This window comes from Sarcophilus harrisii, chromosome 2, assembly GCF_902635505.1.
Source record: "Sarcophilus harrisii chromosome 2, mSarHar1.11, whole genome shotgun sequence".
NCBI classification, from domain to species: Eukaryota; Metazoa; Chordata; class Mammalia; order Dasyuromorphia; family Dasyuridae; genus Sarcophilus; species Sarcophilus harrisii.
In genome coordinates this window covers 632,736,826-632,762,408 of record NC_045427.1, presented here as the reverse complement: position 1 = coordinate 632,762,408, position 25,583 = coordinate 632,736,826, and the positions used below count along the sequence as shown (strand labels likewise).

The window sequence follows — 25,583 nt, the reverse complement described above, 5'->3', positions numbered from 1 at the left end:
CTCTCCTGCCCTTTGTCCCTTCAGCTCCTAAAGGGGGTGACCATTGCCAGTGGGGGCGTCCTGCCCAGGATTCATCCGGAGCTGTTGGCCAAAAAGCGGGGGGCCAAAGGCAAGTCTGAAACGATCCTTTCCCCTCCCCCAGAGAAGAGAGGGAGGAAATCGACTTCGAGCAAGAAGGGTGGGAAAAAAGCCAAAGCCGCCAAACCCAGGACATCCAAAAAGGTAAACTGAGAGCCCCAAGGTGGGAGAGCCTGGCCAGCTGAAAGGCTGGCGTCCCTCAGGCCTTGGAGCTGGAGGAAGTAGCAAGGATTCGAATCGAGAGACTTGTCAGCCTTTAGGGACTGAGAAAGATAAAGTAGCCCAAGTTCACAGGCTCTGGAGTTGAATCTAATTCAACCTTCACTTTACAAATGGGGAAACTGAGACCCAGAGGGGCAAAAAGGATGGGCCCAAGGTCATGTATAAGTGCCAGACCTAGGCCTTCTGACTAGTATGGGTCCCTTCTGCCATGCTGTCCCCCACTCCAGTGAGATCAAAACACATATGGCCACCTGCCCCAGCCATTGCTCTTTGTCTCCATGCAGGGGGGGAGAAGTACCCACATGACCTCAGAGGCCCTTCCCACCTCCAGAGCCTATAAGTCCATAATCCTGGCCAGCTGCAAGTCATTACTCTGATCTGCAGTGGGAGAAGAAGCACATGGCACGGTAGAAAGGGAGGGATCAGTGTCTCTGATTAACCTCTTCAATAAGGGCCCTCCCTCCCTTCCTCCCTCCCCTCCTCCCTCCCCTTCCTTCCTCCCTCCCCTTCCTTCTTCCCTCTTTTCAGTAAAAGAAGAAAAGATACTCCAGACATTTGTTGGCAGGATAGAGTGTGAAATAAGGATGGATGGGGCCATGGTCTCAGATTGCAGTGAGCCTTGAATGGTTCTCATAGGAATCTGAACAATAGAAGCCATTTAAGATTTTTTAGCAAAATGCCCTCCCTTATTCTGTCCTTTTCTCTCTCCTTCCCTTCTGCCCTATCTCCTTTCCTTCCTTCCTCCTTCTTTCCCTTCTTTCTTCTTTCTCTCCCTTCTTCCTTCCTTCCTCCTTCACTCCCTCTTTTCCTCCCTCCTTTCTTCCTCACTCCTTCTATTCCTTCCTCCTTTCTTCCTTTCCTTCCCTCCCTTTCCTCCTTCCCTTCCTCCTTTTGTCCACATGGGGCATCATACCCTTACCTATGGATGCTCTTAAGTAACTTTTTTTTCTTTTAGATCACTGGACCCTCCCAAGGTATCTTGGGGTTTTATGGGCTAGATTTCTTTCTTAAGGACGAGGCTTTAAACCCAAATCACTCTGCCTCTCATTGATTGGCCAACAAGAGGTCCCAGGCTAAGTCCCCTTGGTCCTAATTTTGGCCGTGATTGCCTCAGAGTGTATGTAAACAGCAGTCGTGGCTGCTTTGACCAGAAATCTAGAACCTCTTCTCCATCTAGGCTGAACTGTTTTTGACTAAAAGCAGCCATTCTCTGCCTCGCTTCTACCCACCCTTAATCTGGTTCAGCCTCAAACTAAGACCAGTTAAAGACCTCCGCTTAAAAAGGCCCAGGTCTCCCCCTGCATCCAGGGCCACCACCAGCCATCCTGCTCTCTGGCCACCGGACCAGAGGGCTCTGGAAGGGACAGTGAGGCCGGTGGCCTTGCCCAGCCCTCCCTCCCTTCAGCCCAACTCACTTGCATGTCATGGCGTCGCCTCCCCGACATCATGGTCCTCTTCAAGAACAAAGGACAAAACACTCTTTGCCTCAGTCACCAGCCCAAGCCCTTTTTAGCTCAGCTAATAACAGCAGAGGTAGGAACTCTACGCAGTGTGCCTTGGCCGACCTCCCATCTATCCGTCCTTCTGATTTCCCCCAACAGTCCAAATCAAAAGATGGTGACAAAGAAGGAGCCTCGAATTCGACATCCGAAGATGGGCCTGGGGATGGATTCACCATCCTTTCCTCCAAGAGCCTTGTTCTGGGGCAGAAGGTAATAAAACTAGTCCTGGTGTGAGGTTGTAAAAACAACTGAACTGTACAACCTGTTCGTCAGCAGGTAGGTCGAGCCGGGCTGCCCTGCAACTGTTCGCTTTTATAAATGGGAACTGTGCCGTAAAAGCCACAATTGTGTCACACGGCGGTCAGCCTGTGGGCAAAAGTAAAAACGGGCGTCAGACAGGTAGATAAATCAGTCAGAACTGTGGCTTTCCTAGGAAACCCCCAGACACACACACAAAACGAATGGTCTGTCTCCAGGTCAGCCTTACGCTGCTCGAGGTAATTAGTTTTGGTTTGGGTTTTAAGACAGAAAATAGAAATATGTTTTATTAAATATCCCTTGTGTTAAAAATTAATTATTCAATAGGAAATCAATCTGTTCTCTGCTCTTTGAAAAGAAAACAAATGCATTTTAATCGTCTTGGAGAACATGAAAGCTGCCCGGCCACATATGCAAATTCACATCCATAATGTAAACTGAGAAGGCAGTTTATCTGGCAAGTCATGAAATAAGATGCCTTCAGAAACGCACAGTTAATCACTCCTTTGGTAGCAGACGCTCGGCGGCACAGCACGTGAAGCTGGAAGGACTTAGAGAAGGCGAGGACCCGAGGGATGACGGAGCGCACCCCTGGCAGTGATCATGAGGGAAGGGACTGGAGGGAGGCCCTTGTCAGGGGTCACCCAGCAATGAGTGGCAGGGCCGGGAGGCGACTCCTGGGGGCAGGCTCCTCCCACCACCACATGATGCCTCCGTGTCCCTCCTGACAGTAGATGAGACCCCATTCAGGGACGGGGGATCCCATGGAACACATCCTAGCAGCAGCTTCTTTCTCTGCTGTCTGTAAAGATTAGAAACGAGGGCGAGAACTTCTCTCTACTTCAGAGACATGGAGAGGGAAAGTAGGGACGAGGGAGAAAGGACGCAGAACCTGCCAGGCTGAGGGCAGCCCTTTTGCTCTCTGCTTTCATAAGAATTAGGCCACCCTGTAGAAGCTCCCAGTTTTCTGATGTTTTGAGGTTTATAAAGTATTTTTCTGCAACTACCCTGTAAGGCAGGAGGGACATTAGTGTTCCCAGCGTACAAAGAGGAGGAAGAGGAGAAGCAGTGGTGGTGGTAATGGTGGTGGTGGTTCTAGTAGTAGTAGTAGTAGTAGTAGTTCTAGTAGTAGTAGTGTAATAATGGTGGTGGTGGTGGTAGTAATAGCTGACACAGAGAGAGCATCAAGATTTGCAAAGCCCTTCACATTTATTACTATTTTTGAACCTCACAACCATCCTGGAGTAGATACTACAAGTATTCTTGGGAGCAGCTAGGTATCACAGTGGCGAGAGCACTAGACTTGCAGTGAGGAAGACCTGAGTTCAAATCCATCCTCATCTATTTCGTAGCTGTAGTGGCCCCTGCCTCAGTTTCCTCAGCTGTAGAACAGAGATAAAAACGGGACATGCTTTTTGTGCTGGGTTTTTGTGAGGATCAGATGAGAATAATAAAGTGTTTAACAAAGTACCTAGAACAGAACAGGCCCTATATAAATATTATGTCATTATTATTATCACTTTACAGACAATAAATTCTTCTTAGATGTCGAATAAATTAGAAAACTAAAAACTGAAGTGGCTAAGTAGTCATACTAACTGTTAGTAGGAGAGAGAGCTGAGATTCAAATCGCAGGTTCTTATGAGTCTAAGATTCTAATCATTTACAGAATAAAGCTGAAAAAGTATTTCTTTCTCAACACACAGACGAGCCTTCCAGTTGGGTGGCCCAAAGGACAAAGTGCTAGAAAGGAGCACGGTCAGCGCCCCAGAGCCCTCAAATTCAGTAAAGCAAAGTCATTTGTTGGCTCTGTTGGGCTTTCCCGATAGTTCTGTGTTTGGAGGAGGAAGGGACTAGTATTGGGGAGAGATAATGGCTCTTCCGGGACTGGTCAAGGGGGTGCTCAACTGATGCTGGTGTTCAATGGAGGTTCTCCTGAAGGTGCTCTCTATAGAAACAGAAGAAAAAAGGGGAAGGATGGGGCTGAGAAGCCCTTTTCCGGCAGGAGAGATCACGAGTCCTGCTCTCTTGGGCGTGCACCAGGGTTAGGGAAGAAACCAAGGCTGGTCTCTAACACCAGTCACTGAATCTATCCCTATGAAGATTAAATGGTGAATCGCTTGGGAGTAAGCCAGGCTGCTCCCATTCTGGTTGAACGTGGTCCATGTTTCCCCCTCTCTCCTTCCCCAGCTGTCCCTGACACAGAGCGACATCAGCCATATTGGCTCCATGAGAGTAGAAGGCATCGTCCATCCGACCACAGCTGAAATAGACCTCAAGGAAGACATAGGTAAGACTCCTCGGGGTTCCCGTTAACGTTGCTGAAGTACATTGTTAGGAGGCGGCTGATGGGGCTGATGGGGTTCGCCATTTACAGTGTGGAGCAACGGACCCACCTTTGCCGTACAACCAAAGATTACATGGCAGACACTTTGCCCAGAACTGCCTCGCATTTTTTCTCCAACTGCCAGCTTATGGTCACTGTGAACCATTACCTAGCCCTTGTCTGTCCATTCACAGCAATCATCTTTATATTTCCTTTCTGTGTATAATTTCATTTAAAGTATCAAATACACAGAATGAAGTAGGAATAAAAAGAAACAGATATCAAAAGAATTAGGTCATGACTGTCATTTGTTCATTCAATAAGCATTTATAAGTGTGGAAATATATATATAAAAGAATTGCACATGTTTAACCTATATTGGATTGTTTGCTATCTAGGGGAGGGAGGTGGAGGGAAGAAAAGGAGAAAAATTTGGAGCACAAAGGTTTCGCAAGGGTGAATGTTAAAAACTATCTTTGCATAGATTTTGAAAATAAAAAGCTATTATTTTAAAAAGGAATAAAAGTAATTTTCCATATTCAAAAAAAGCAATTATTAGGCAACTATTGTGTGCTAAGTGAGATTCAGTGTCTAATCATGGATGGAGCAGTGGCCTTGGAGTCCAAAGCCCCGGGTTCAAAATCGCATCTCTGACACGTAACAGGCTGGGTAGCTATAGGCCAGTGACTTCAATTCTCATGTTTATTGCTATGATTTGCAATTTTATGGTGGTTCACTGGATAGAGTTCCAGACCTGGAGCCAGGAAGTCCTGAGTTCAAATCTAGCCTCAGATACTTACTAGCTGGGTGACCTTGGGCAAATCACTTAATCCTGTTTGCCTCAGTTTCCTCAGCTGTAAAATGAGCTGAAGAAAGAAATGGCAAAACACCAGTATCTTTGCCAAGAAGAGCCCAAATGGGGTCACAAAGAGATGAACGTGACTGAAAAATAACCTAAATAGTATAGGTTTTATTATCCCCTTTTTACAGATGAGGGAACTGAGACTCAGAAAGCTTAAGTGGCTTAGCAATGGTTAGCCAGGAAGCAATGGAGCTGGGAAGTAAAGACAGATCTCTCAACTCCATCTTTGGAGTTCTTGTGCTTGGAAAGAGCAAAATCTGTTTTGTAATTTATAATCATAATTTCAATTAAATTTAATTAATTAGTCAATTAATAGTTATAAAAATAAGCAATTTTCCTAGTATGGCAGATATTACAATAACATATTAAGAGTTAATCTCAGCTATTTTGTTAATTTACATGATTAAATCAATCTAGAGGAAACATCATTCTAACTTTGAACGTATAAGGGACTCTGATAGGTTGATGCCCAAGGGACCTTTAGAAATCATGTGATCTAGGGATTCTTCACCTGGGGTCCACAGGCCTCCTGAAGGATCATCCAACCCTGGATACATTTCAGAGAACTTGGAGAGGGGAAGAAATACGTCTTTCCTTTCACCAACTTCTACCTGAAATTGAGCATTTCCTTTAAGTATTTAGAAACATCATCCTGAGTCGCTCTGCTAAGTCATTTACAAAAATTACCTTGTTTGAGGCTCACAAACTCCATGGAAGGTGTTGCTATTATCCCTCCTTTACAGTTGAGGAAACTGAGGCAAAAGGTAATGATGTGTTCAAGATGACACAGCTGGTCAGTGCCGGAGGCCAGCTTGGAAGTCGGGTCTCCCTGACTCCGGGTCCATCCCTCTATTCTGATTCTGATACACAGAATCACTGCTTTGTATAAATGGATCTGTATATAGACGGCCATACAGGGTGCAGACAAGAACCCGCTCACAGCTCCAAAGGCCCTCTCATTAATGAACTCTGGTTCCAGAGTCAGAGAGGGCCGGCTCTGGTTCCGGTTCCCAACTGTGTCCCCGTGACTGTTGCACAAGACCCTTCTCTGGGTCTTCCTTCCTTCCCCTGCAAAGCAGGAGGGTTTAATTAGATGGTCTCTAAGAAACCTCCAGGTCCAAATCCTGGGATGCCAGACCGCAAAGGTGTCATATAGATGCCCCTGTGTCCATTCAGTATCGCCTGCTTTGGCCAATCCGTACACATTTATTAATTGCCTACTGTGTGCCAGGCGGAAGTCAAAAGTTAGCCCTCTACCTGAGAGAGTGGAAGAACTGGACGCATACAAGGTGCAGGACAGGCGCACGTCATGGAGAGCCATTGCCTGCCCGGTCCCCGGCTGTCTGTGCTCTGGAGCCCACCAGCTTGCCCCTTCCCACGAGTGTCAGGCTAGCCTAAGCTTCCCAGGCCAGCCCGAGCTGTTGTTGTTGGAAGAAATCTTGTTTCTCCTTTTTTCTTCCACTGAGTTTTCAAGAAGGAAGAACCGGATTTCCCTCTTTTCTCCTTTGTAGGTAAAGCTTTGGAAAAAGCCGGGGGGAAGGAATTCCTGGAGACGGTCAAGGAACTGCGCAAATCCCAAGGACCCTTGGAAGTGGCTGAAGGTAAAGCCCACCCGGCTCTGGGGGGCGATTTGCCCACCAAACGTGGGGGCAGTGTGCCAGAAACCCTCCCCCTCAGTTCCACCAAATTCACAGAGACTGTTCTTGAGGGCACTTCTCTATTAGGAAGTGAAGTGTGCCCCCAGCTGGCATGGCCCGTGCCCCTGCCCCCGCTGGGGTCCGGGGATCTCTGCATTAGGCTCCCCTGGCCCCGTGGACCTCCCTGTCTTCTAGGAAGGGAGCTGAGTCCACAGTCTCCGGATTTGGAGCCTGAAGCTCGGCTCTGCCATTTCTGCCTGTGACTTTGGGCAAGGCGGGCCACCCCTCTCGGACTGTACCTTCCTGGGGCCCCTTCTGGCCCTAGTCCTGTGAGCCTGCCCTTAATTTAGGAAATAAGGCCCGAAGGCCCCCTTGTTATCCCCCCCGACCCGAATCTGGGCACTGTCGTCCCTCAGGAAGCCTTTACCAGACACCTCCTGGGTGCCAGGCTCTGTGGTGAGCATCCCCGGGCCCTGGCGGCAAAGGCTGGCTCACGGTCAGGGGGAGAGCTCAGGGCCGGTGTCGGCAGGGCCAGGTGATGCATTCAGAGCAAGGAAGTCTGGAATCACCTGAGAAATGGGGGGGGGGGGGGGGGGGGGGACGGCGCCATGGCGGTGGGAAGATCCACCCGTCTGGCCCCATTCTACCCGAAATCATTCGGTGTAATCGTGGTTGCTTTCATTTCCACACTGGGGGCCAACTAAGAATTCTTTCTAATTCCGTCTGCTCCGTCATGCAGGGATTGGAGCCCACTTCCGTGTCCTCGGACGTCTGGCAGAGTAGTGGCGGGTCGGCAGTCAGAATAATAATAAACATAAACATTTACATAGCTAGACTCTGCTCAGCAACCTTAGCCCATGCTCCTGTTACACTGGTTCCAGGGGCAGCTGTAGCAGGGCCCTGACGTCAGGAAGACCTGAATTTCAATGGGGTCCCGGTCCCTGCACACTGACTACCTGGGCGACCTTAGGCAAGTCACTTAACCGGCTGCAAACCAAAACCCAAAGCACCCACTGCTTACAATGCATCTTTCTCACAACCGTTCTGGGGTAGGTAACATATTGGGCCATTTTGCAGACAAGTTCACTGAGGAGTGACGGTGTTAAATGTCCATTTTTCCTTCCACAAGTGTTAGAGCAGAACTGAGGTCCCCTAATTCTTTCCGCTACATCCTGCAGGGATTGGACGGCACTTTTGTGTCCTTGGACATCTGGCAGAATAGTGTTGTCAGCAATCAGAATAATAATAACAATAGTAAGAATAACAGTAAAGCTTTCTATAGCACCACCGTATGCCAGGCACTGAACGATGTTACAAACTGGATCTGCTTTGATTCTCACAATAACCCCTGGGAGGGAGGTACTATTATTAACCTCATTTTACAGATGAGGAAGCTGAGGAACACAGCAGTTAAACGACTTGCCCAGCTAGTAAGTGTCTGAGGCTGGAGCCATCCTGACCCAGATCCCAGGCTTTACCCCCTGTGCCACCCCGCTGCCCGGCACCGATTCCTCTCAGAATTCTGCTGGCTCGGCCATTTTCCTAATGTTCCGCGGTGATCGTGTCACTTAACTCTTGACATTCTAGTAACAAACGACATGAACACTGTAAGGTCCATGTTCACTGTCACCTTTCAGCCTCCCCATGACTTAGAAGCCAGTGCTACAAGTGTTGTGTTCCCCATTTTACAGATGAGGAAACACGGGCTCAAAGAGTAAGTCACTTCCCTATGGCCATTTAGTCAGACAGCCAGCATTGATGAGGCGCCAGGGGCTCTGTTCGGCGTTGGGGATACAAGGGAAGTCTCAGTGGTTTTGTGTGAACAAGATCGAAAGCTTTTTACAGATGAGGAAACCGAGGCAAGGAGGGTGAAGTGACTTGCCCAGGATCACACAGCTACTAAGTGTCTGGGACTGGACTTAAACTCAGATTCTCCTGATTCCAGGCCCTGCACTGTACCTGCTTTGCAACTTTTAAGAAAAACTTTGAGATCCCTCCCTGAGAGTAAGGGCAACTTCATTTTTGTCTTTGCACCTCTAGTACTTAGCTCAGAGCCTTGATAAAATCTCTCTTAAATTGTTAAACTGAATTTAAGTTGAAAGAGGATAAACTGAGGTTACACAAAAAGCATAACTATAACTTTTCCCCCTGAGGCAATTGGGGTTAAGTGACTTGCCCAGGGTCACACAGCTAGGAAGTGTTAAGTGTCTGAGGTCAGATTTGAACTCAGGTCCTCCTGGCTTCAGGGCTGGTGCTCTACCCACTGCGCCACCCAGCTGTCCCAACTATAACATTTTATAATATTCATGTGTTGTTTTAAAATTATTAAAATGGTAACGTTTAAAATACAGAAAAAGAGAGAAGTGATTTATTTCACTAGTGCACACTAATAACCTTATCTGGCATTGATCAGCGGGGCCTTCACTGTTTGAAGGTGCCTGCCCTCAGGGAGCTTCCCTTCTGCTGCTGGGCGGGAAGCAAGTGCAGAAAAGTTTAAACAATGTATTACACACATGGGGGTTTGGGTGGGGGAGGGAACCGGCACAGATGGGATCTTAGGTCTCAGGGCACCCTAGTGACTGGTCCCACCCCAGCCCCCCGGGGCTTCAGTAACTCCCCAAGGTTTAGGATGAAGACCTCAGAGATAACGGCTCCCATTCCTCACTCCCCTGTGTGCATTAGCCATCGTCAGCCAGTCCAGTGGCCTGGCAGCCAAATTCGTCATCCACTGTCACATCCCTCAGTGGGGCTCGGACAAGTGCGAAGAGCAGCTGGAGGAGACCATCAAGAACTGTTTGTCGGCCGCAGAGGACAAAAAGCTCAAGTCGGTGGCCTTCCCGCCCTTCCCCAGCGGCAGGTGAGACCCAGGCCCGGCACAGTCCCCCCGCCTTATTCATTCCTCCCTCGGTCCCTTCAGTACAGGAGCCAGATGGGCCCGGCGATTCTTAGCATGTTTTAAGTGTCCCCGAAAAAGCACAACTTCCTCATTAAGAGCAGGATCCAGCGGCACGGCGGAAGGTCCTCCGGGTCAGCTCTGGAGCCGCAGAGACACGCGGCACAGACAACTGATGCTGACGGAGCAGCTATTGGCTCAAAGCCCCGGGCAGCAACTGCCCAAGCTGGTCAAAAGTAACGGTTCTAGGGATAGAAAGAGGGAGGTTGAGGAAAGTACAGACACATGGAGCCACCAAGAAGTTGTCGTCAGAAACCCCAAAGGGAGCTTGTGTACCCCAGTGAGGTCTGTAATTTACTTTGTGTTTCCAAGGCCTGAGCAATTTGTGAGAAAATGTCATCAGGATCAGAAAGAGAGATAGAGAGAGAGAGAGAGAGAGAGAGAGAGAGAGAGAGAGAGAGAGAGAGAGAGAGAGAGAGAGAGAGAGAGAGAGAGATAAGGAAGGAAGGAAGGAAGGAAGGAAGGAAGGAAGGAAGGAAGGAAGGAAGGAAGGAAGGAAGGAAGGAAGGAAGGAAAAAAAAGGTAGGTAGACAGATATGTAGATAGATATGGATGGAAGGAATGGATGGATGGATAGATATAAATGGATGGATATATAAATATGGATGGATAGAATAGATACATATAGATGGATAAATGGATGGATACATATAGAGATGGATAGGTGGATAGATGGATGGATGGGGGCAGCTAGGTGGTGCAGGGATGGAGCACCAGCCCTGATGTCAAGAGGACCTGAGTTCAAATCTGGCTCAGACACTTACCACGTCCTAGCTGTGTGACCTTGGGCAAGTCACTTAACCCCAAATGCCTCAGCAAAAAAATAAATAAATAAAAAACTGGATGGATGGATAGTCTTCTCTCTTGAGAAGGCCCCAGCTCTGAAGAGTAGAAAAAATTGTTCATTTAAGGCACTTTGGTCCAAGCCTGAGGACAAAGAAAGCCCCTCAAAGCCCTGCCTCAGTGTCCTCATTAGGTCCTCAGAAAGAAGCATTTCAACTGACAAAAAATCATAGGAAAAGGCTGGAGCAGAAAGGGAGCCAGAAAGGGGCTGAGATCCAGGTGCAAGTCCCAGCTCTGTCCCTTCAAGGCTTTGATTTCCTCGTCTATAAACTGGAGAGAATACATCAGCCCCTGCCCACCCCCCAGGATGGCTGGGGCAAAGCACTCTGGAAATGGAGCTCCATCTAACTCCGGTCAGGGAGAGGGGGCCTATTTCATGTGAAAGGCCACAAGGATTATCACACTGTAAGTGGCTCGTCACTGCTTAGATTAGCTTAAGGGACCTGACCTGGATTTCATGGCCAAGGAAAGAACTTCTACAATGCAGCCCATAGAAAATTCCAGGCTTAGAATAAAGAGGCCGTGGCTCATGTGGAAATGGTTTTTGGTTTATTTACACATTTGATTTTTCTTGCTTTCGCAATGGGTGGGAGAAAGGAACAGGGTCAGGGAGAAAAGTTAGAACTGAAAATAAAATTGAATTAAATAAGGAGGCCTGGTTGTAAGTCCTGGCACCAACTGGTGGCTGAGCAAGTCTTGCCTTGATGGTAGTTAGTTTCCTCAAATGCAAAGTACAAATAAGAATGATGCTATTATTCTTCTAATACTTGGACAATCTTCACTAGAGGGTGGCGTGAGAAGAGCACTTGGTCAGTATAAAGCTATTAGTGTTACCTTTTCTCATTTCCCTCTCTCTGTCCTGTGGGATCATGGAACCCCGGGTCCTGAGCAGCCAAGGGGCTCTGGACTCCCACCTGATCCAGGGGTGCTGAAAAGTGGAAAGTACCTGTCTCCATTTTACACAAGAGGAAACCGAGGCCTACGGAGGGCAAAGCTGCCGACATGACTTAGCCTTGCTCTCCAAGAGCAGCGACTCAAAACGCTCCATCTTTGGGTGTTTTTGTGGGCAAAATGTCGCTGCCTCAGAGGCGGTCTTCTAGCAGTGAAGCGTCAGTCACCAATGACTACAGGATTGCACTTACTCCCCATCACACACACACACACACACTCTCTCTCTCATATACATAATATACATTATACACACACATACATACTTATACACACACTCATATAAACACACACATCACACACCACACAATACAAATACTCGCACGTATACTTATACACACCATACACACATTCACACACATACATCACTTATAAACACACATCTCATGCGCACACTCACACACACACACATCCACAGGCCCAGGAGCATTTAATAATTGTGCTTTCTCCTCCCTCTTTATACAGAAACTGCTTTCCCAAACAGACTGCAGCCCAGGTGACCCTCAAGGCCATCTCTGCCCATTTCGATGACTCCAGCTCCTCGTCCCTGAAGAACGTCTACTTCCTGCTCTTTGACAGCGAGAGCATCGGTGTCTACGTGCAGGAGATGGCCAAGCTGGACATCAAGTAGCCCTCCGCAGCCAGACCCTCTTTGTTTTCTCCCTCCACAGGGATCTGAAGAGATTCGGCTTGGAATAAGAGTTGGGCATTGATTTTAAAAAAGAAAAAAAAAAAAAGAGGGAGAGGGTGGGAGATGGAGGCAGCCCAGGTGATGGAGAAGGAGCGCTCCCCGCCATGAAGAGGGGGGGAGCAGTTTGTGCTGTTACTTATTCCAATCCTCCATGAAAAGTGCCCGCCCCCATTTTCTATTCACCTTCACTATCCTCCGTCCCACATTATCCCGGACCCTCCCCGGGATCGCTATGCGTGTGTCTTCTTGTCATTTTAGAACTTATTTTCCAAGGACAGACCTCGTTTTAGATTTGTAGCATTGACTTTTACAGGCAAAAAAAAAAAAAAAAAAAAAAAAAAAAACTTTCAAAATTCTTAAAAAAAAAAAAAAATCTTCTGTTCTTCTTTCTTTTTCCAAGAGGGGAGGGCATGACAAATGACTTTGGTTTCATCTGTTGTCTACATTCCACGTCGGAGAGACAAATCTGAAAGACATTTTTCACTTGGTGCTTTTCTCCAATGTTTTCTCCCCCTAATAATCTCTGTAACTTCTGATAATGTTTCTCTTCAGGCTTGTTTGTTTTTTAAGGAAAAAAGAAAAAAAGGCAAAAAAAAAAGATATCCAGAGTCCTTCTTATGACACTCAATTTTATTTTATTGCAAGAGATTTTTTCCCAAAATCGGAAAGCCATTTTATTGTGTTGACTTATGTCTGGAAAGAGAAAAGAGTGCACAGATTACCATCTCAAAGCCAGCCCAGACCCAAAATTAGGCCCTGAAGACTCCTACTCCACTCCACTCCCAAGCAGATGCCAGCTTGAACTACAAGTGTCTATGGTACAGCAAGGCTACATACCCTACTTTTCATGCCTTCTATGGAGTGGGGTATGGCTGAAAAGGGAGAGGGGGACCCCCCCAAGAGGCTAGATTTGGGATCAGCAGAACGGTGGTGTTCTTTGCCAGTTAATCAGCTTGAACAAACTGCTTCACTTCTGGGTATCAGTCTCTCCCTATCCATAAAATGAAAGGGTTGGTTCTTCCATCTCTCAGATTCGAGGGTAGAATTGGCTTCTGGTCTTGTGGGCTGCCTCCTCAGCTGTTCTGGTAGTGAAAGGGTCACGTTATAAGTCTGGAAATACGGGGACAAGGAGCAGATCCTCTCTTAGGAATGATTCCAAATCTCCACAGGGAGGTGCAGTGGTTAGATCAATTACTGAGCAGTTACAGACTAGAGGAAGCTATTTGGGGCCTTAATTTAAGTAGGCCAGTGCTCCCCACCTTCAGCAAAAGAAAAGTAACAAAAGAAGCCTGAACCAAGAAGCTTCCATTGAATTTGAGCCAATTATGATTTAATATCAGCCTCATGTTCTGGTTTTACCCAGCCTTGACAGAAAGAAGTCAGAAAGACAAGTGAAAGATGAGAAACTACACTTGAAAACACAGGTCAATAATAATGCCTTCAAGTAAGTCAATAGGTAGGTCTGCTGAAGGAAAATTATCCAAGTCCACGAGGACTGTGAGATTTGGGGAGAGAGGAGTCTGGGTTTGATCCAAGTCTCAACTCCAAATCCAGGGTTTTTTCCACTTCTCACATTAGCTGAGAAATCTTGGTTTACGGGGTCCCTGTGGCAGCCAGGAAACCAAAGCTGACTGCCAGGGGGAAGTGAGCACAGGGTTTGAATCAAACCTTTCCTGCTGGCTCATTTCATCCAGCCCGACCCTTGGCCACACCAGTATGGTCAAAGACCCTCCAAGCAGAGGAAATAAGTACTTAAATGCCAAGAACTACTTTATTGAGCTGATCAGCAGACCCGAGCTTTTCTAATCTCAAGTATCCCTCCATTAAAATCTTCCTTAAGACGTAGATTTGACCATGGAGTCTCAGGAAGTTACCCCAACAGAGTTCAAACTCTGGAAAGTTCTGCAAAATGGGAAATACTTTTGAGTTTGAAGTCCGCTGATGAACCACAGGTCCCAGAACCCACTTGGGCTGAGAATCGAGACAACCAAAAAGTTGACCACCAGGGGGAGCATTTTATGACCAAAGTAGCTCACCAAACTTCTAAGGCAGGAATAAGGAAAGGTTGGGATCAATGTGGAGGAAAAATACTCACTTTAATAAAATTACAGATCAGTGAAAGTCTTGAGTACTTTAACTTCTACAGTGAGGTAGCAAAGGGTGTACTTTTACTGTTACATTTCCCCAATTATCTGAACATTAAGAGGCTGGGGAGAAAGCACCCTTTGTTATAAGGGATTAACCAGCAGATAATTTGGCCCTAAGGAATTTTGCCCTCTGAAAATTTATTTATTATAAAGAAAGGAGATAAAAGTGGGGACTTGAAAAGTTTCATCATTTCAATAAGTTTATGACTTGTCAAGCACTAATGGAAAACTAGGAACAGCTTGAGTCTGGCTGCTAAACAACCCCACTTCCATTTACCCAAAGTCTGCCTGACAGATAAGCCTCATGTCTCCTCACCAAGGCCCAGACCAGCACAGTTCTGCCAAGGGAGGGGAGATGCGCCAAACCCACCTACCTGCTGCGCCAAACCAAACTATCTACTCCCACTCTTTCATTTCCCACTAATAGAAGGCAAAGTGACAAAAAGCCAGTGAATTCAGTCATTAGTCCTGCCTTGGAATTCCACTTGGGCTTCTTCCCGACCAGCAAGTACTCTCCCCCTTTCCAGGAGGCATTTTGCTCCTCTCCAAGATAAAGGGTCAGCTTGGACAACCTACAAGGTCTGTAGCCCATCTGAAAATGGCATCCGGGCAGGTGCCCTTACGTCTCATTGCCTCTTTTCCCACACAAGTGACAGAAGAGCCAGAACCTGACTTGAGACACTTATAATTTTCCATCCCTATTCAGATGGCTCAGCATGCCCTGTTCCCATGAGATTGGCTGGGCACAGGCAGCTCCATGATTCCCCTTGGAATTATTTTCAGTTCAACTGAAACCTGAGACCCAGCAAGTGAATGACATTGTCCAACTCCAAAATGACCTCTTAGGAAATCTTTTTCTAACGCTTCCTCTTGGGGGCTATCAAGTGAGCCTGTTGCTACATTCCAGGCATTGCGAGCATAGAGAAGAATTTCTTCCTTCTATCTTAGTCCATCTGACACTTTCTGCTCATCCTCCTTTAAAAACAAATCCACCAACTGGCTTTGTTACCTTTTCTTCTTTCCCCTTACTCTCTATGAGGGTGCCGTCTGCCTCATCGTTTTCCAGCTTGAAGAGATGAACAGGTCCCGGCTCTTGGCAAACCTGACCATGAGCCGTCCGACGTAGAAGCCACTGATCTGGCCCACACCATCATTTCTTCCCATAGACAGCAGAAATGTCAGTGCCCCTAGGAAAGGCCAAAAAGGAAGAAGAACTGGTTGTATTTAACATTCGTGGGCTTTGACTCCCAGCAACCTCAAGTGATTATCTTGTTCAAACCCTTGTCTCAGGAAGAGGTTCCCATCTCAAGCAAATGCCAACCTGTTTTATTTTTTTAAACTGCCAACAGTGGAAAATCCCCTAAACAATCCTGGTTTTAGTCACCTTTGTAAATATGTCACGTCTCACCAAACTGAGAAAGCGCCTGCCTAAAGGCCCATTTTTACCTGGCTTGTAAGTCTTGAGAGGCTTCTGTTTTATACTGTTGACAATGTTGGTCACAACAACACTGGCATGGAGGCCAGCATGGTACGCCATCTTGGGCTCCTTCACATCAGCACAGTCTCCAATGGCATAGATATTACTAAATCCTTGTACCTGGAGGTGATCGTTAACCAGCAAGGCACCATTACTCGCCATTTTATCACCTGTTAATAAAAAAAAACAAAAACCCACAATCACTCTCGATCTGAACAAAATCAACATGATCACTTTCAGTCTGAACAAAATAAACATGATCATCACTCTCAATCTTAACTACTCTTTAAGCTAATCACCGAGATAAGATGAGGGTCGGCATTCAAGGCTGACAAAGTCAATACCTTAAAGAAATAACACTTTCCTGCTTCTGTGGCAGGGACCCTTGGGAGGAAAGTACTATAAACATGTAAGCCGCTACTATTAGAGATTATCATCATCATCAACCGTATTAAATGACCACTCCATTGGCTGACTTTTCTATTTCCTTTTCGGCATCTTGTTGGAAAATGCAATACCTTAAAAGAAGAGCTTAACGCTACTTTTTAAAAAGGGAACAGAGTAAAAGGGAGTGAAAGGAAGCCGAGCGTTGCTAATTTAGTAATTAGCAACGTGTGTGATCTTAGGTAAGGAATTCTTTATCTCTGTGGGCTTCCGTTTCCTTCAGTAGATTGTAAGCTTAAGGGGAAAGCTTTAGTGACATATATCCTCAATATGAGTCAACTATGGGACATGGTAGCCAGAAATGCTATCTGAGGCTGTACAAGTATCCAGAACCCAATAAAACTTTTCAAATTAAATTGAGATATGTTAATATCCTATAATGTTGTAACAAAAATGATGATTGGGGAGGGCATTGAAAAATTTCAGAAAATAAGACTTGGAATCAAACAAAAAAGGCTAAAGGCTCATGAGAGACCCTGGATTTAATGTCTACAGCATCAATACTTTCTTAAAGAAGCAGAAAAAATAAAATTATGAGTTGTTGCTAACATGTAGGTCATTTCCAGATCTGCTATTTGTGTCTTCTGGTCGTTGACTTGTTAGCCACTTTGAAGAATAAATATGAAAAGGGAGGCAGTTTGGCACAGGAAAATATGAGAACACCAACTTTGGGGTTGCAGGCCCTGAGTTTAACTCTCACCTCCGTAGCTTAATACCAATGTAAGCTTGGGCAAAGCACAAACTCTGAATCAATTCCATGTATTAGAAGGTTGGACTAAATGGCTTCTAAGATTACTTTTGGCAATAAATACATATGATTCTGTGACCATAAAAATTAAGTACAATCAAAATTCCATTTTGACCTTTTTAACACACACACACACACGCACGCACGCACGTATGCACACATACAAGGAAATAGATAAAGGAACAGTCTGGTCCAGATTATCACCATTTCCAAAGGAAGCTGAACTGAAAACTAGTTCCAAAGCGAATCATATAGACAAAGACAATTCTAAATTAATATGTAAACCTATTTTATAAACTCTTATAGCAAACAGCAGTGGAAGCTTATGAGCAGTCAAGCATGGGATGTGACCCACAAGCCAGATGATCCCAAGAGTAGTTAATGGTGGAACTTGGCTAAGGGCCAATGAGAAAAATTGTTTGCTTGACTACATGTCTGTAAGAGGAGTTTGTTTTTTATTTATCAATTGGAAGGGAAGGGAGTTGGGAGAGGAAAAAGTGGATCTTCATTTGAAAGAAATTAACAGCCAACCAAGCATTTGCCATCACAGAAAAAAAATGGTCTTCATACATTAAAATGTATTTCCATACATTTTAAGACCATACATAATCCCTGACAAATGCAACAAAAAAGAAACCAACTTGGGTTAGTGATCCTCCGATGATTAATAGCAAATGAGTTATCAAACAGGGAGACACGTCATCATTTCTCTCAATGCCCCAAGCAACTCTCCATGTCTGTTGAAGTGCAGGGAAACCGCCAGTTTCCCTAGAAGTTCTTGCCCAGGAGCTCCCCACAATGATGAAATCACATTATCGCCCACTCCAAAGGGCAAGAGACATGCCCACCACGTCTACTCTCTTCAAGGCTGATCTGGGTGACCTCATCAAGGTGGTGAGCCCCGGGCCCAAAAGGCTGCGTTGGTATTGGGACTAGACCCAGGAGGGGCCCCTGCCTTCTAGTGGGAGCAGTTGCCATTGTTAGTATTTCAGTATTTCAGTCATATCTGAATTTTCGTGACCCCATTTGGGGTTTTCTTGGCAAAGATGCTGGGCTGCTTTTTGCCATTTCCTTCTCCAGTTCATTTTACAGGTAAGGAAACTGAGGCAAACTGAGTTAAGTGAGTTGCCTAGGGTCACACAGCTAGTCAGTGTCTGAGAAAGATTTGAACTCAGATCTTCCTTATCTAGGCAGAGGGTCTCCAAGAGGAAAGGGAGAAAAGCATAGCTGACGTGGGAGGTAACGAGTTCCCCATCCCTGAAGATCTTTAAGCAGGGGGTGAATGATCATTTGTTGGCAATTCTTGTTCATGGATGGGATGCTTTCCAAGCTCCCTCGAACCTTGATACAGTCTTAGATCCCCTGAATGGGTGATTTCTAAGAATTTCTAAATCTAATGTACCTTTAAACTCTGGAAAATCTGCAGACTAGATCAGTTCCAAAAGATATCTGGAATGCTTTGGGAGTTGTAACCATCCCCTCTGAGCACCCCCTGCCACATGGATCCCTTCGGAGCCTCCCTGCCCCCGCGACGGCCACCAGAAATGCCTCAAATCACTGAAAAACGCAAATCTAGAATCCCCAGGGAGCCTCGGGCGCCATGCTGTTACTTGGGTCTCAGCCAAACTTCTCTTTAATTATCAGAGGAAATGAATCCGACCGTTGAGAACACCTGCCCCCATCGTTCTACCTCTGGGTCATAATGGGATCAGACCCTCACTTAAGAGAAAGAGGAACTGGGACCCAAAGAAGGGCTCTCCCGAAGCCACGCAGCCAGGCCCTGCTGCCGGTGCCCGGTCCTTGGCCACCGGATACAGATCGGAGATCAGTCAGGAGGGGCCGGGCCGGCACAGGAAGCCAGCAAGGCCCACCCTCCGTGGCGCTGGGCGAGGGAAGCTCGCGTTGATGCCGTGCTCCCCAGATCAGCTTCCACTGCGGGGCGGGCTCTCTCAGTGATCACATGCCCGAGAATGAAAATCAGGACAACAAATGTCCTCGTACGCATGGAACCCAACGCGCCGCTCACGTCCCTGGGCCTTTTCATGTCACGGGCCCTTTACTAGGCTGGGGAAGCCAATGGACCCCCTACGATGCTAGTTTTTAAAATAATAAACTACAAAGGGTCACAAAAGAATCAATTACATCATCAAAACAGAAAAAACACACAAAAGGGGTCACACACCCCAAGTTATGACGCGCTGATCTACTCCTGGCTTGGTCCCAATTAATGAGAATAACGACCCCCCACACTGCACAGAAGTCGCGTTACCTGCACACGTACATCGCTCTAACCGGGGATTCTGTGGCTTCACTGATTGCATTAATCGGGGCCCGGCTGCACTCCAACTTTCTCCAGAGCCGGAAAGTGAAGCCCTGAGCGGGGAGGCCCTTGCCTGCAGCCCCGGGAAGTGTCAGCGGAAAGATGAGCATCCAGGACTTGTGCCCCACGCCGCTCACAACGGCGAGGACGGTGACGTGAGCCAGCAGTCACCGAGCGCTTTACAAATATGATCTCTGGCAGCTGGGTGTGGCCGCCGTCCCCAATTTACATGTGGGGAAACTGAGGCACGCAGCGGCTGAGTGATCTGCCCACCTGAGGGGCAGGGGCTGAGGCTCCCCAGAGATGGCGCAGGGGGGTCTGCACTTACCCAAGGCGCCGCTGTACGCAGAGGAGTTGATCTTAATCCCATTGCAGAGAATCACCAGGTTTGCCTCCAGCTGCGTCCCCTTGTCCGTCTGCACGTGGATGCTGTCCCGGTACTCGTTGAGAGGCAGCTCCTCCAGGTTGGTCACGCGCTCGCCTGGTGCCAGAGACAGAAGATCCGTGACCAGGGACCCACGGACAGAGAGGAGTGGGACCTCGAACGTCATCCTCTTCTTCCCATTTTACAGATGAGGAAAACTGAGGCCGGGGGGGAGGGGGCTGGGGTTATAGGACCTGCGTAGGGCCACACTAGCACTAAATCCCACTGCCCTTGTGAAGGACGCCCACACGGCCCCAGCTCTCGGGGCAGCCAAAGCCCTCGCCGGGCCCGGCCGCTGCTCTCAGTCATCCCTTGACCAAGATAACAACACGCTTGGGATGCTTGGCCAAGGGACGTGATTGGTCAAAAGCCCCGGCCTGAGATTTACAAATCTACAAACTGGAGTCCTCACACCAGGAGAGGCCCTTTTTCGAAAGCCCTGGATCTGCAGGAATCCTCCTTTTCAGGGGCCCCATCCCCACCTGGGGGGAGCAGGCAATGGCAGCCCACTAGCCACATTCATGGGGCCCTGAGTAAGTAGGGGAGCCTTAGGAAAGGCATTCACCATGGGCCCTCCCGGAGGGCCCCATTTACCCCTTCCTGGTGATGTTCAAGGCACAGGAAAGACCATCTCAGGATCCCAGAAGCTTCCTCACCCACCCCACCCTAGAGAAGGAAGCTGGTGGGAACAAAGCAAAAATCTGGGGAGAGGGGAACATCCCCAAGGGAATCCGGAGGGGGCAGAAGGTAGGTGGGAGGGGGGCCCAGCAGAAGGAAGGGGCACCTACCGAGCAGAAGTTCCACCCCCTTCTGGAGGAGAATCTCTTTCACTTCCTGCCGAACACAAGGAAGGAGCTCCGGGTCAGCCAGCGGGATTTTAGAATGAATAAGAGTGACCTGCGGACGAGAACAACAAAGGGCTCTCAGCCAAGAGGGCCGCGGGTTCCCCCAGGGCCCAGGGGAACCTCAAGAGGCCAAAGAACATTTCCATCAAAAACAACTACCAAAAAAAATCTATTGAGCACGTACTATGTGCCTGGTACCCTGTAATACCTATACCCTCTTCCCCAAGGAGAGCAAAGGGAGAAAAGTGCCCACGTGTTCAGAATCATTTTTAGCAAGTTCTCTTTGCAATAACAAAGGTGACAAAAGCAAAGGCTTGGCTATTCCTTGCAGAATGGGCCAAACAATAAGGTCATGGATGACAATACGACTGCACGTTAGGAAATGGCAAAAGGGGCCATTTTGGAGAAACTGGCAAGATCCAAATGCAGCGGGAGGTGAGCGGAACTGGGAAAACGACACACACAACAGCAACATTATGGAGACCGAAAGCTTTAAAAACTCTCATCACTCCAAGGACCAGAGGACCAACAATAAAGCAGACGGACTCGAGATGCAGAAGACCATTGGACGGGGAAAACATGGAGGAGCGGCCACAAGGGTGTACCTTTCCTTTTCTTTTTAAAGGGAAGGGATGTTAGGGGTGGGATTCCTACCTCCCCCCCAAAATGAGTCGGTATCAAGCAGCATTGAACATGCTATGCTTAATTTAAGAGAAACAAGCTCTGCCCAAGAGAGATCCATGAATTCAGATCTGTCTCTTCCTCTGTTCCGAGGTCTATCATGGGGAACGGGCCTGTTTTATTGGGTGTTTAAGTTCACATCTTTTAAATGGGAAAAAGAAAAAGAAGAAAAAAGCCCTGAACACAAATGTTATTAAAAATGTTTGACCAGGAGCAGCTAGGAAGTGCAGTGGATAGAGCACCAGCCCTGAAATCAGGAGGACCCGAGTTCAAATGTGGCCACAGACACGTAACACCTCCTAGCTGTGTGACCCTGGGTAAGTCACTTAACCCTAATTATTTCAGCAAAAAAAGAAAAAAAAAAAAACATTTCAGGTAAAATCTCATTTTATTATTAAAAGAAAAAACCCTCCTATTATGAGACTAATATTTGATACAGTGATAAACACTAGACTAATGATTTTTATATTTGTTTTTTAAAAGCAACTTATAAAGAATGCTCGTTTTTATAATCAGGATAGCTTTAAATCTAGTTGAATTCGATCCAAAACGGAGACGATTTTGTTCAAGAACAAAACCATTTTTTCCTTTTATTTTTTCTTAAGAGAGTTGAAGGACAAGGAGGTGATTCGGGCCAGTTTAATAAGATTCGGAGGAGAGAGGGCCCCTGCCCACAAATCGAATGTGGGATTGTGGCTCACAAAACAGTTTTTCTCTTTTGTTGCTTTTGTTGTTTTTTCTCCTGTTTTCCTTTGATCTGATTTTTCTTGAGCAGCACAGTAAGGGTGGAAGTACAGAAGAGCCTTTAATTTATACTGGTGTCTTCCGGGGAGAGGGGGGAGAAGGGGGGAAAGGGTTTGGGTTTGCGAGGGGAGTGCTGAAGGCTATCTCTGCATGTTTTCTGAAAATAAAAAACGACTATTAGAGAGAGAGAGAGAGAGTTGAAGGGGAGTGAGATTGCTCGCTCTCCTGACAGCGGGACACAAGGAAGCCCTTGTGATGAAATGATGCAGCTTGCCAAGCGTTTAATCACGAGTCATGGAAGACGGAACCTTCTGTGCTTCAGTTCTTTCTAAAGTGAAGCTCTGCTTGAAGCGGAGGAATAGCGGGGCCTCTTTCCCAAGGCCATAAAGAGACAAGGACAAAGGCAGAGCCTTCTCACCGGCAGAAGGGGAAAGCTTCAGGGGTTCAGCCAGCGCCGCCCTCCCAAAGCCCACAGAGCACGCGCCGCCTCCCGGCCCCTCCATCAGTGCGGGCCCCGGGCCCCTCAGCCCAGGGCCCCTCCTGGCGCTGCCCAGCGCGCTTCCCCTCCGAGCTGGGCCTCGGGCGCCTCTCCTCCCGGCCCGGCGGGCACCTGCTTCTCCGGGTAGTCCGTCTTGAGCTCGGCGGCCATCTCCACGCCGGCCGAGCCGCCTCCCACCACCGCCACGCGCTGGGAGCTCCGCACCTGAGCGAAGCCGGGAAGGAAGGGGAGCGGGCCGCCTCCCCCGCCTCCCGCCCCGCCCGGCCCCCCGAGGCCGTTACCGTTTTTTGGGGTGGGCCCCGGGGCCAGGCGCAGAGGTCCGGAGGTTAAAAGGGGGTTTGGGGGGAGGGGGAGGGGAAGGGGGGGGGAAGGGAGGGGGAGAAGGGGGGGAAGGGGGGGGGAGAAGGGGGGGGGGAAGGGAGGGGGGGAAGGGAGGGGGGGAAGGGAGGGGGGAAGGAGGGGAGGAAGGGAGGGGGGAGAAGGGGAGGGGGGGAGGGAGGGGGGGAAGGAGGGGGGAAGGGGGGGAGAAGGGGGGGGGAGAAGGGAGGGGGAGGGGAGGGGGGAGAAGGGAGGGGGAGAAGGGAGGGGGGGAAGGGGGGGGGAGAAGGGAGGGGGGAGAAGGGGGGGGGGCCCAATCAGGTTGGGTTGAGGATTTCTCCAAAAAGATGGAAAGAAAAAGGACAAAAGGGGGAACTGGTCTAACTGAACTAAACCCATCAGAGGAGGAGCGCAAGGTCAGGCTGGAGGCCCCCTGAGGAGGGGGCTGCGAATGCCGGGGCCAGCTTCTCCTGCGCCCCCCCCCCCGGAAACCCTCGGGAGGGCGGACCCGGCCCTCCTGCTCTGGCTCTGAGGGGCGGCCAACCTCGAGGCCCCCCCCCCCCCAGGCTAGTTCTGGTGCAGGATGCCTGGTGGCCCCTCCCAGTGCCAGGCCCCTGATGAGCCCTCCCCCCGCCCCTCCCCCACCGGGGCCCCCCACTCACCTGCCTCACCATCGCTTCGTAGGCCCCGACGGCCGCCTGCAGGCTGGAGATCTGGCTGAACTTCCCGGGGAACGGCCCGCAGCTGCCCGTGGCCAGGATGAGGTGGGAGTAGGAGAGGGCCTGGGGGGGGGGGGGCCAACACGGCGGAAATCTGCTCAGAGCGGGGGAGGGGGGCTGCAGGGCACCTACTGCGCGCACAGCTCTTATGTCCCCTCCAGCAGCCCGCGGCGGGGCTCCGCGGCCCCCATTCCCAGCTGAGGAGGCTGAGAAACAGGCCGCCCAGACTCGGCTCGGGCCTCGGAGCCCGGACCCCTCCCCACCCGCCTCTGGGAGCGTCCTCACCCCGAGGGAAGAGAAGGGAGGGGAGCAAGGAAAACGCGCCATGGGCTCCGCGTTAGGCTGCAAGCTCCTGGAGGGGGAGATCCCACCGCGCCCTTTCCAGCCGGCCCCGGGCCCAGGAGCGCCAGCGGCGAGGAGGCCCGAGTCCCCAGGAGCATCGGGGGACATGAGGCCGCAGCCCGCCCTGGGGGGGAGGGGTGCGAGGCCGCAGCCCGCCCTGGGGGGGAGGGGTGCGAGGCCGCAGCCCGCCCTGGGGGGGAGGGGTGCGAGGCCGCAGCCCGCCCTGGGGGGGGGAGGGGTGCGAGGCCGTAGCCCGCCCCCTGCCCCCCCCCCCCCACCCCCGAGCCTCACTTGCCTCGCCCTCCCGGAGCAGGACCTTCTGATTCTCCAGGTCCAGCCCCACCACCAGGTCCTGCCGGAAGTTTTGCTGGAAGGTTTTTCCGAATGAGATGAACGTCTTCTTGGCGAACCCTGGGGGGTCACGGGGAGTTGGGGTCACTGGGAAGCCCCCAGTACTGGGGCGGGACCGGAGGGAGGCGGCCCCGGCCCTCCCTGCCCCGCCCCCACCCCTGCCCCACCCCCCACAGGATGCCCCGCCCCCACCCTCCACAGGATGCCCCGCCCCCACCCCTGCCCCACCCCCCACAGGATGCCCCGCCCCCACCCTTGCCCCACCCTCCACAGGATGCCCCGCCCCCACCCCTGCCCCACCCCCCACAGGATGCCCCGCCCCCACCCCGCTTTGGGACACGCGGCGATCCTGGGGGAGGCCTTTACCGCTCTCTACCGAGGCCCGCAGGGCGCCCACGTTGTGATGGAAAGCGTCCCTCATGTCCACCAGCGTGAAGGGGACGCCCCAGGCCTGGAGCTGGCTGGCCGCCGCCACGCCTCCGAAGCCGCCGCCGACGATCACCACGTGCACGGACGCGCCACCAGAGCTGGGACCCCATTCTGCCTGACTTCGGGGAGGAGAAGGGAGGTGAGACCAGCAGGGGGCGGGAAGGCCCCGCCCTGGGCCCGTGGGGCGGGTGCCTGGCCCTCCGGGCACGGGGGAACAGGTGCGGTGGGTGCTTCTGCTCTTTGTTACAAGGGGCTTCTCTTGGTGGGGAGGGAGAAGGAGGGGGAGGTGACGGCTATGAAAAGCTATTAGTAAAATATGTTCTCTGAAAATGAAACGTGCCCAGAGCCAGCCCGGGGCAGCTCCCAGGGTGCCCCGGGGCAGCTGAGGTCCCAGGCCCGGGGCAGCTCCCAGGATGCTCCGGGGCAGCTGAGGTCCCAGGCCCGGGGCAGCTCCAGGGTGCCCTGGGGCAGCTCCCAGGATGCCCCGGGGCAGCTGAGGTCCCAGGCCCGGGGCAGCTCCCAGGATGCTCCGGGGCAGCTGAGGTCCCAGGCCCGGGGCAGCTCCCAGGGTGCCCCGGGGCAGCTGAGGTCCCAGGCCCGGGGCAGCTCCCATGGTGCCCCGGGGCAGCTGAGGTCCCAGGCCCGGGGCAGCTCCCATGGTGCCCCGGGGCAGCAGCTGAGGTCCCAGGCCCGGGGCAGCTCCCAGCGTGCCCCTGCCCTGCCCTCACTGAGCCCTCCTAGGCCTGGGCAAGGCCCCAGGCCCAGGGCAGCTCCC

At 50.1% G+C, this 25,583-nt stretch overlaps 2 protein-coding genes across 3 annotated transcripts in view; one reads left to right on the top strand and one right to left on the bottom strand.

Annotated features, from left to right (window-relative positions):
• Positions 1–12,664, top strand: part of LOC100917453 (core histone macro-H2A.2) — a 56,121-nt gene extending 43,457 nt beyond the window's left edge. For both annotated transcript variants that reach the window (XM_031956833.1, XM_031956832.1), the window contains exons 4-9: positions 25–222; positions 1,902–2,012; positions 4,251–4,350; positions 6,760–6,849; positions 9,568–9,742; positions 12,095–12,664. In XM_031956833.1, the coding sequence (XP_031812693.1) occupies positions 25–222; positions 1,902–2,012; positions 4,251–4,350; positions 6,760–6,849; positions 9,568–9,742; positions 12,095–12,260 (840 nt within the window). In that variant the 3' untranslated portion in view covers positions 12,261–12,664. The remainder of the gene's footprint in view (positions 1–24; positions 223–1,901; positions 2,013–4,250; positions 4,351–6,759; positions 6,850–9,567; positions 9,743–12,094) is intronic.
• Positions 12,665–12,935: 271 nt separating this feature from the next.
• AIFM2 (apoptosis inducing factor mitochondria associated 2) lies at positions 12,936–24,916 on the bottom strand. The gene is made up of 9 exons (XM_031956834.1): positions 24,746–24,916; positions 24,324–24,439; positions 23,630–23,749; positions 22,761–22,853; positions 20,669–20,777; positions 19,785–19,937; positions 15,914–16,114; positions 15,477–15,654; positions 12,936–13,430 (listed from the first exon to the last, which is right to left on the bottom strand). The coding sequence occupies exons 1-8, from the start codon at positions 24,798–24,800 to the stop codon at positions 15,500–15,502; spliced, it is 1,002 nt and encodes a 333-aa protein (XP_031812694.1). The 5' UTR covers positions 24,801–24,916; the 3' UTR covers positions 12,936–13,430; positions 15,477–15,499.
• Positions 24,917–25,583: the final 667 nt, after the last annotated feature.

What these genes read in the sequence shown, in the direction of transcription:
- AIFM2 (XM_031956834.1), bottom strand. Translation starts at nt 24,800, where the DNA reads ATGAGGGACGCTTTCCATCACAACGTGGGCGCCCTGCGGGCCTCGGTA. An exon ending in ACGAAGCGATGGTGAGGCAG is followed by an intron (nt 22,854 to 23,629) that starts GTGAGTGGGGGG and finishes GGCTTCGCTCAG; the next exon opens with GTGCGGAGCTCCCAGCGCGT. An exon ending in TCTCAAGACTTACAAGCCAG is followed by an intron (nt 15,655 to 15,913) that starts GTAAAAATGGGC and finishes GGCCTTTCCTAG; the next exon opens with GGGCACTGACATTTCTGCTG.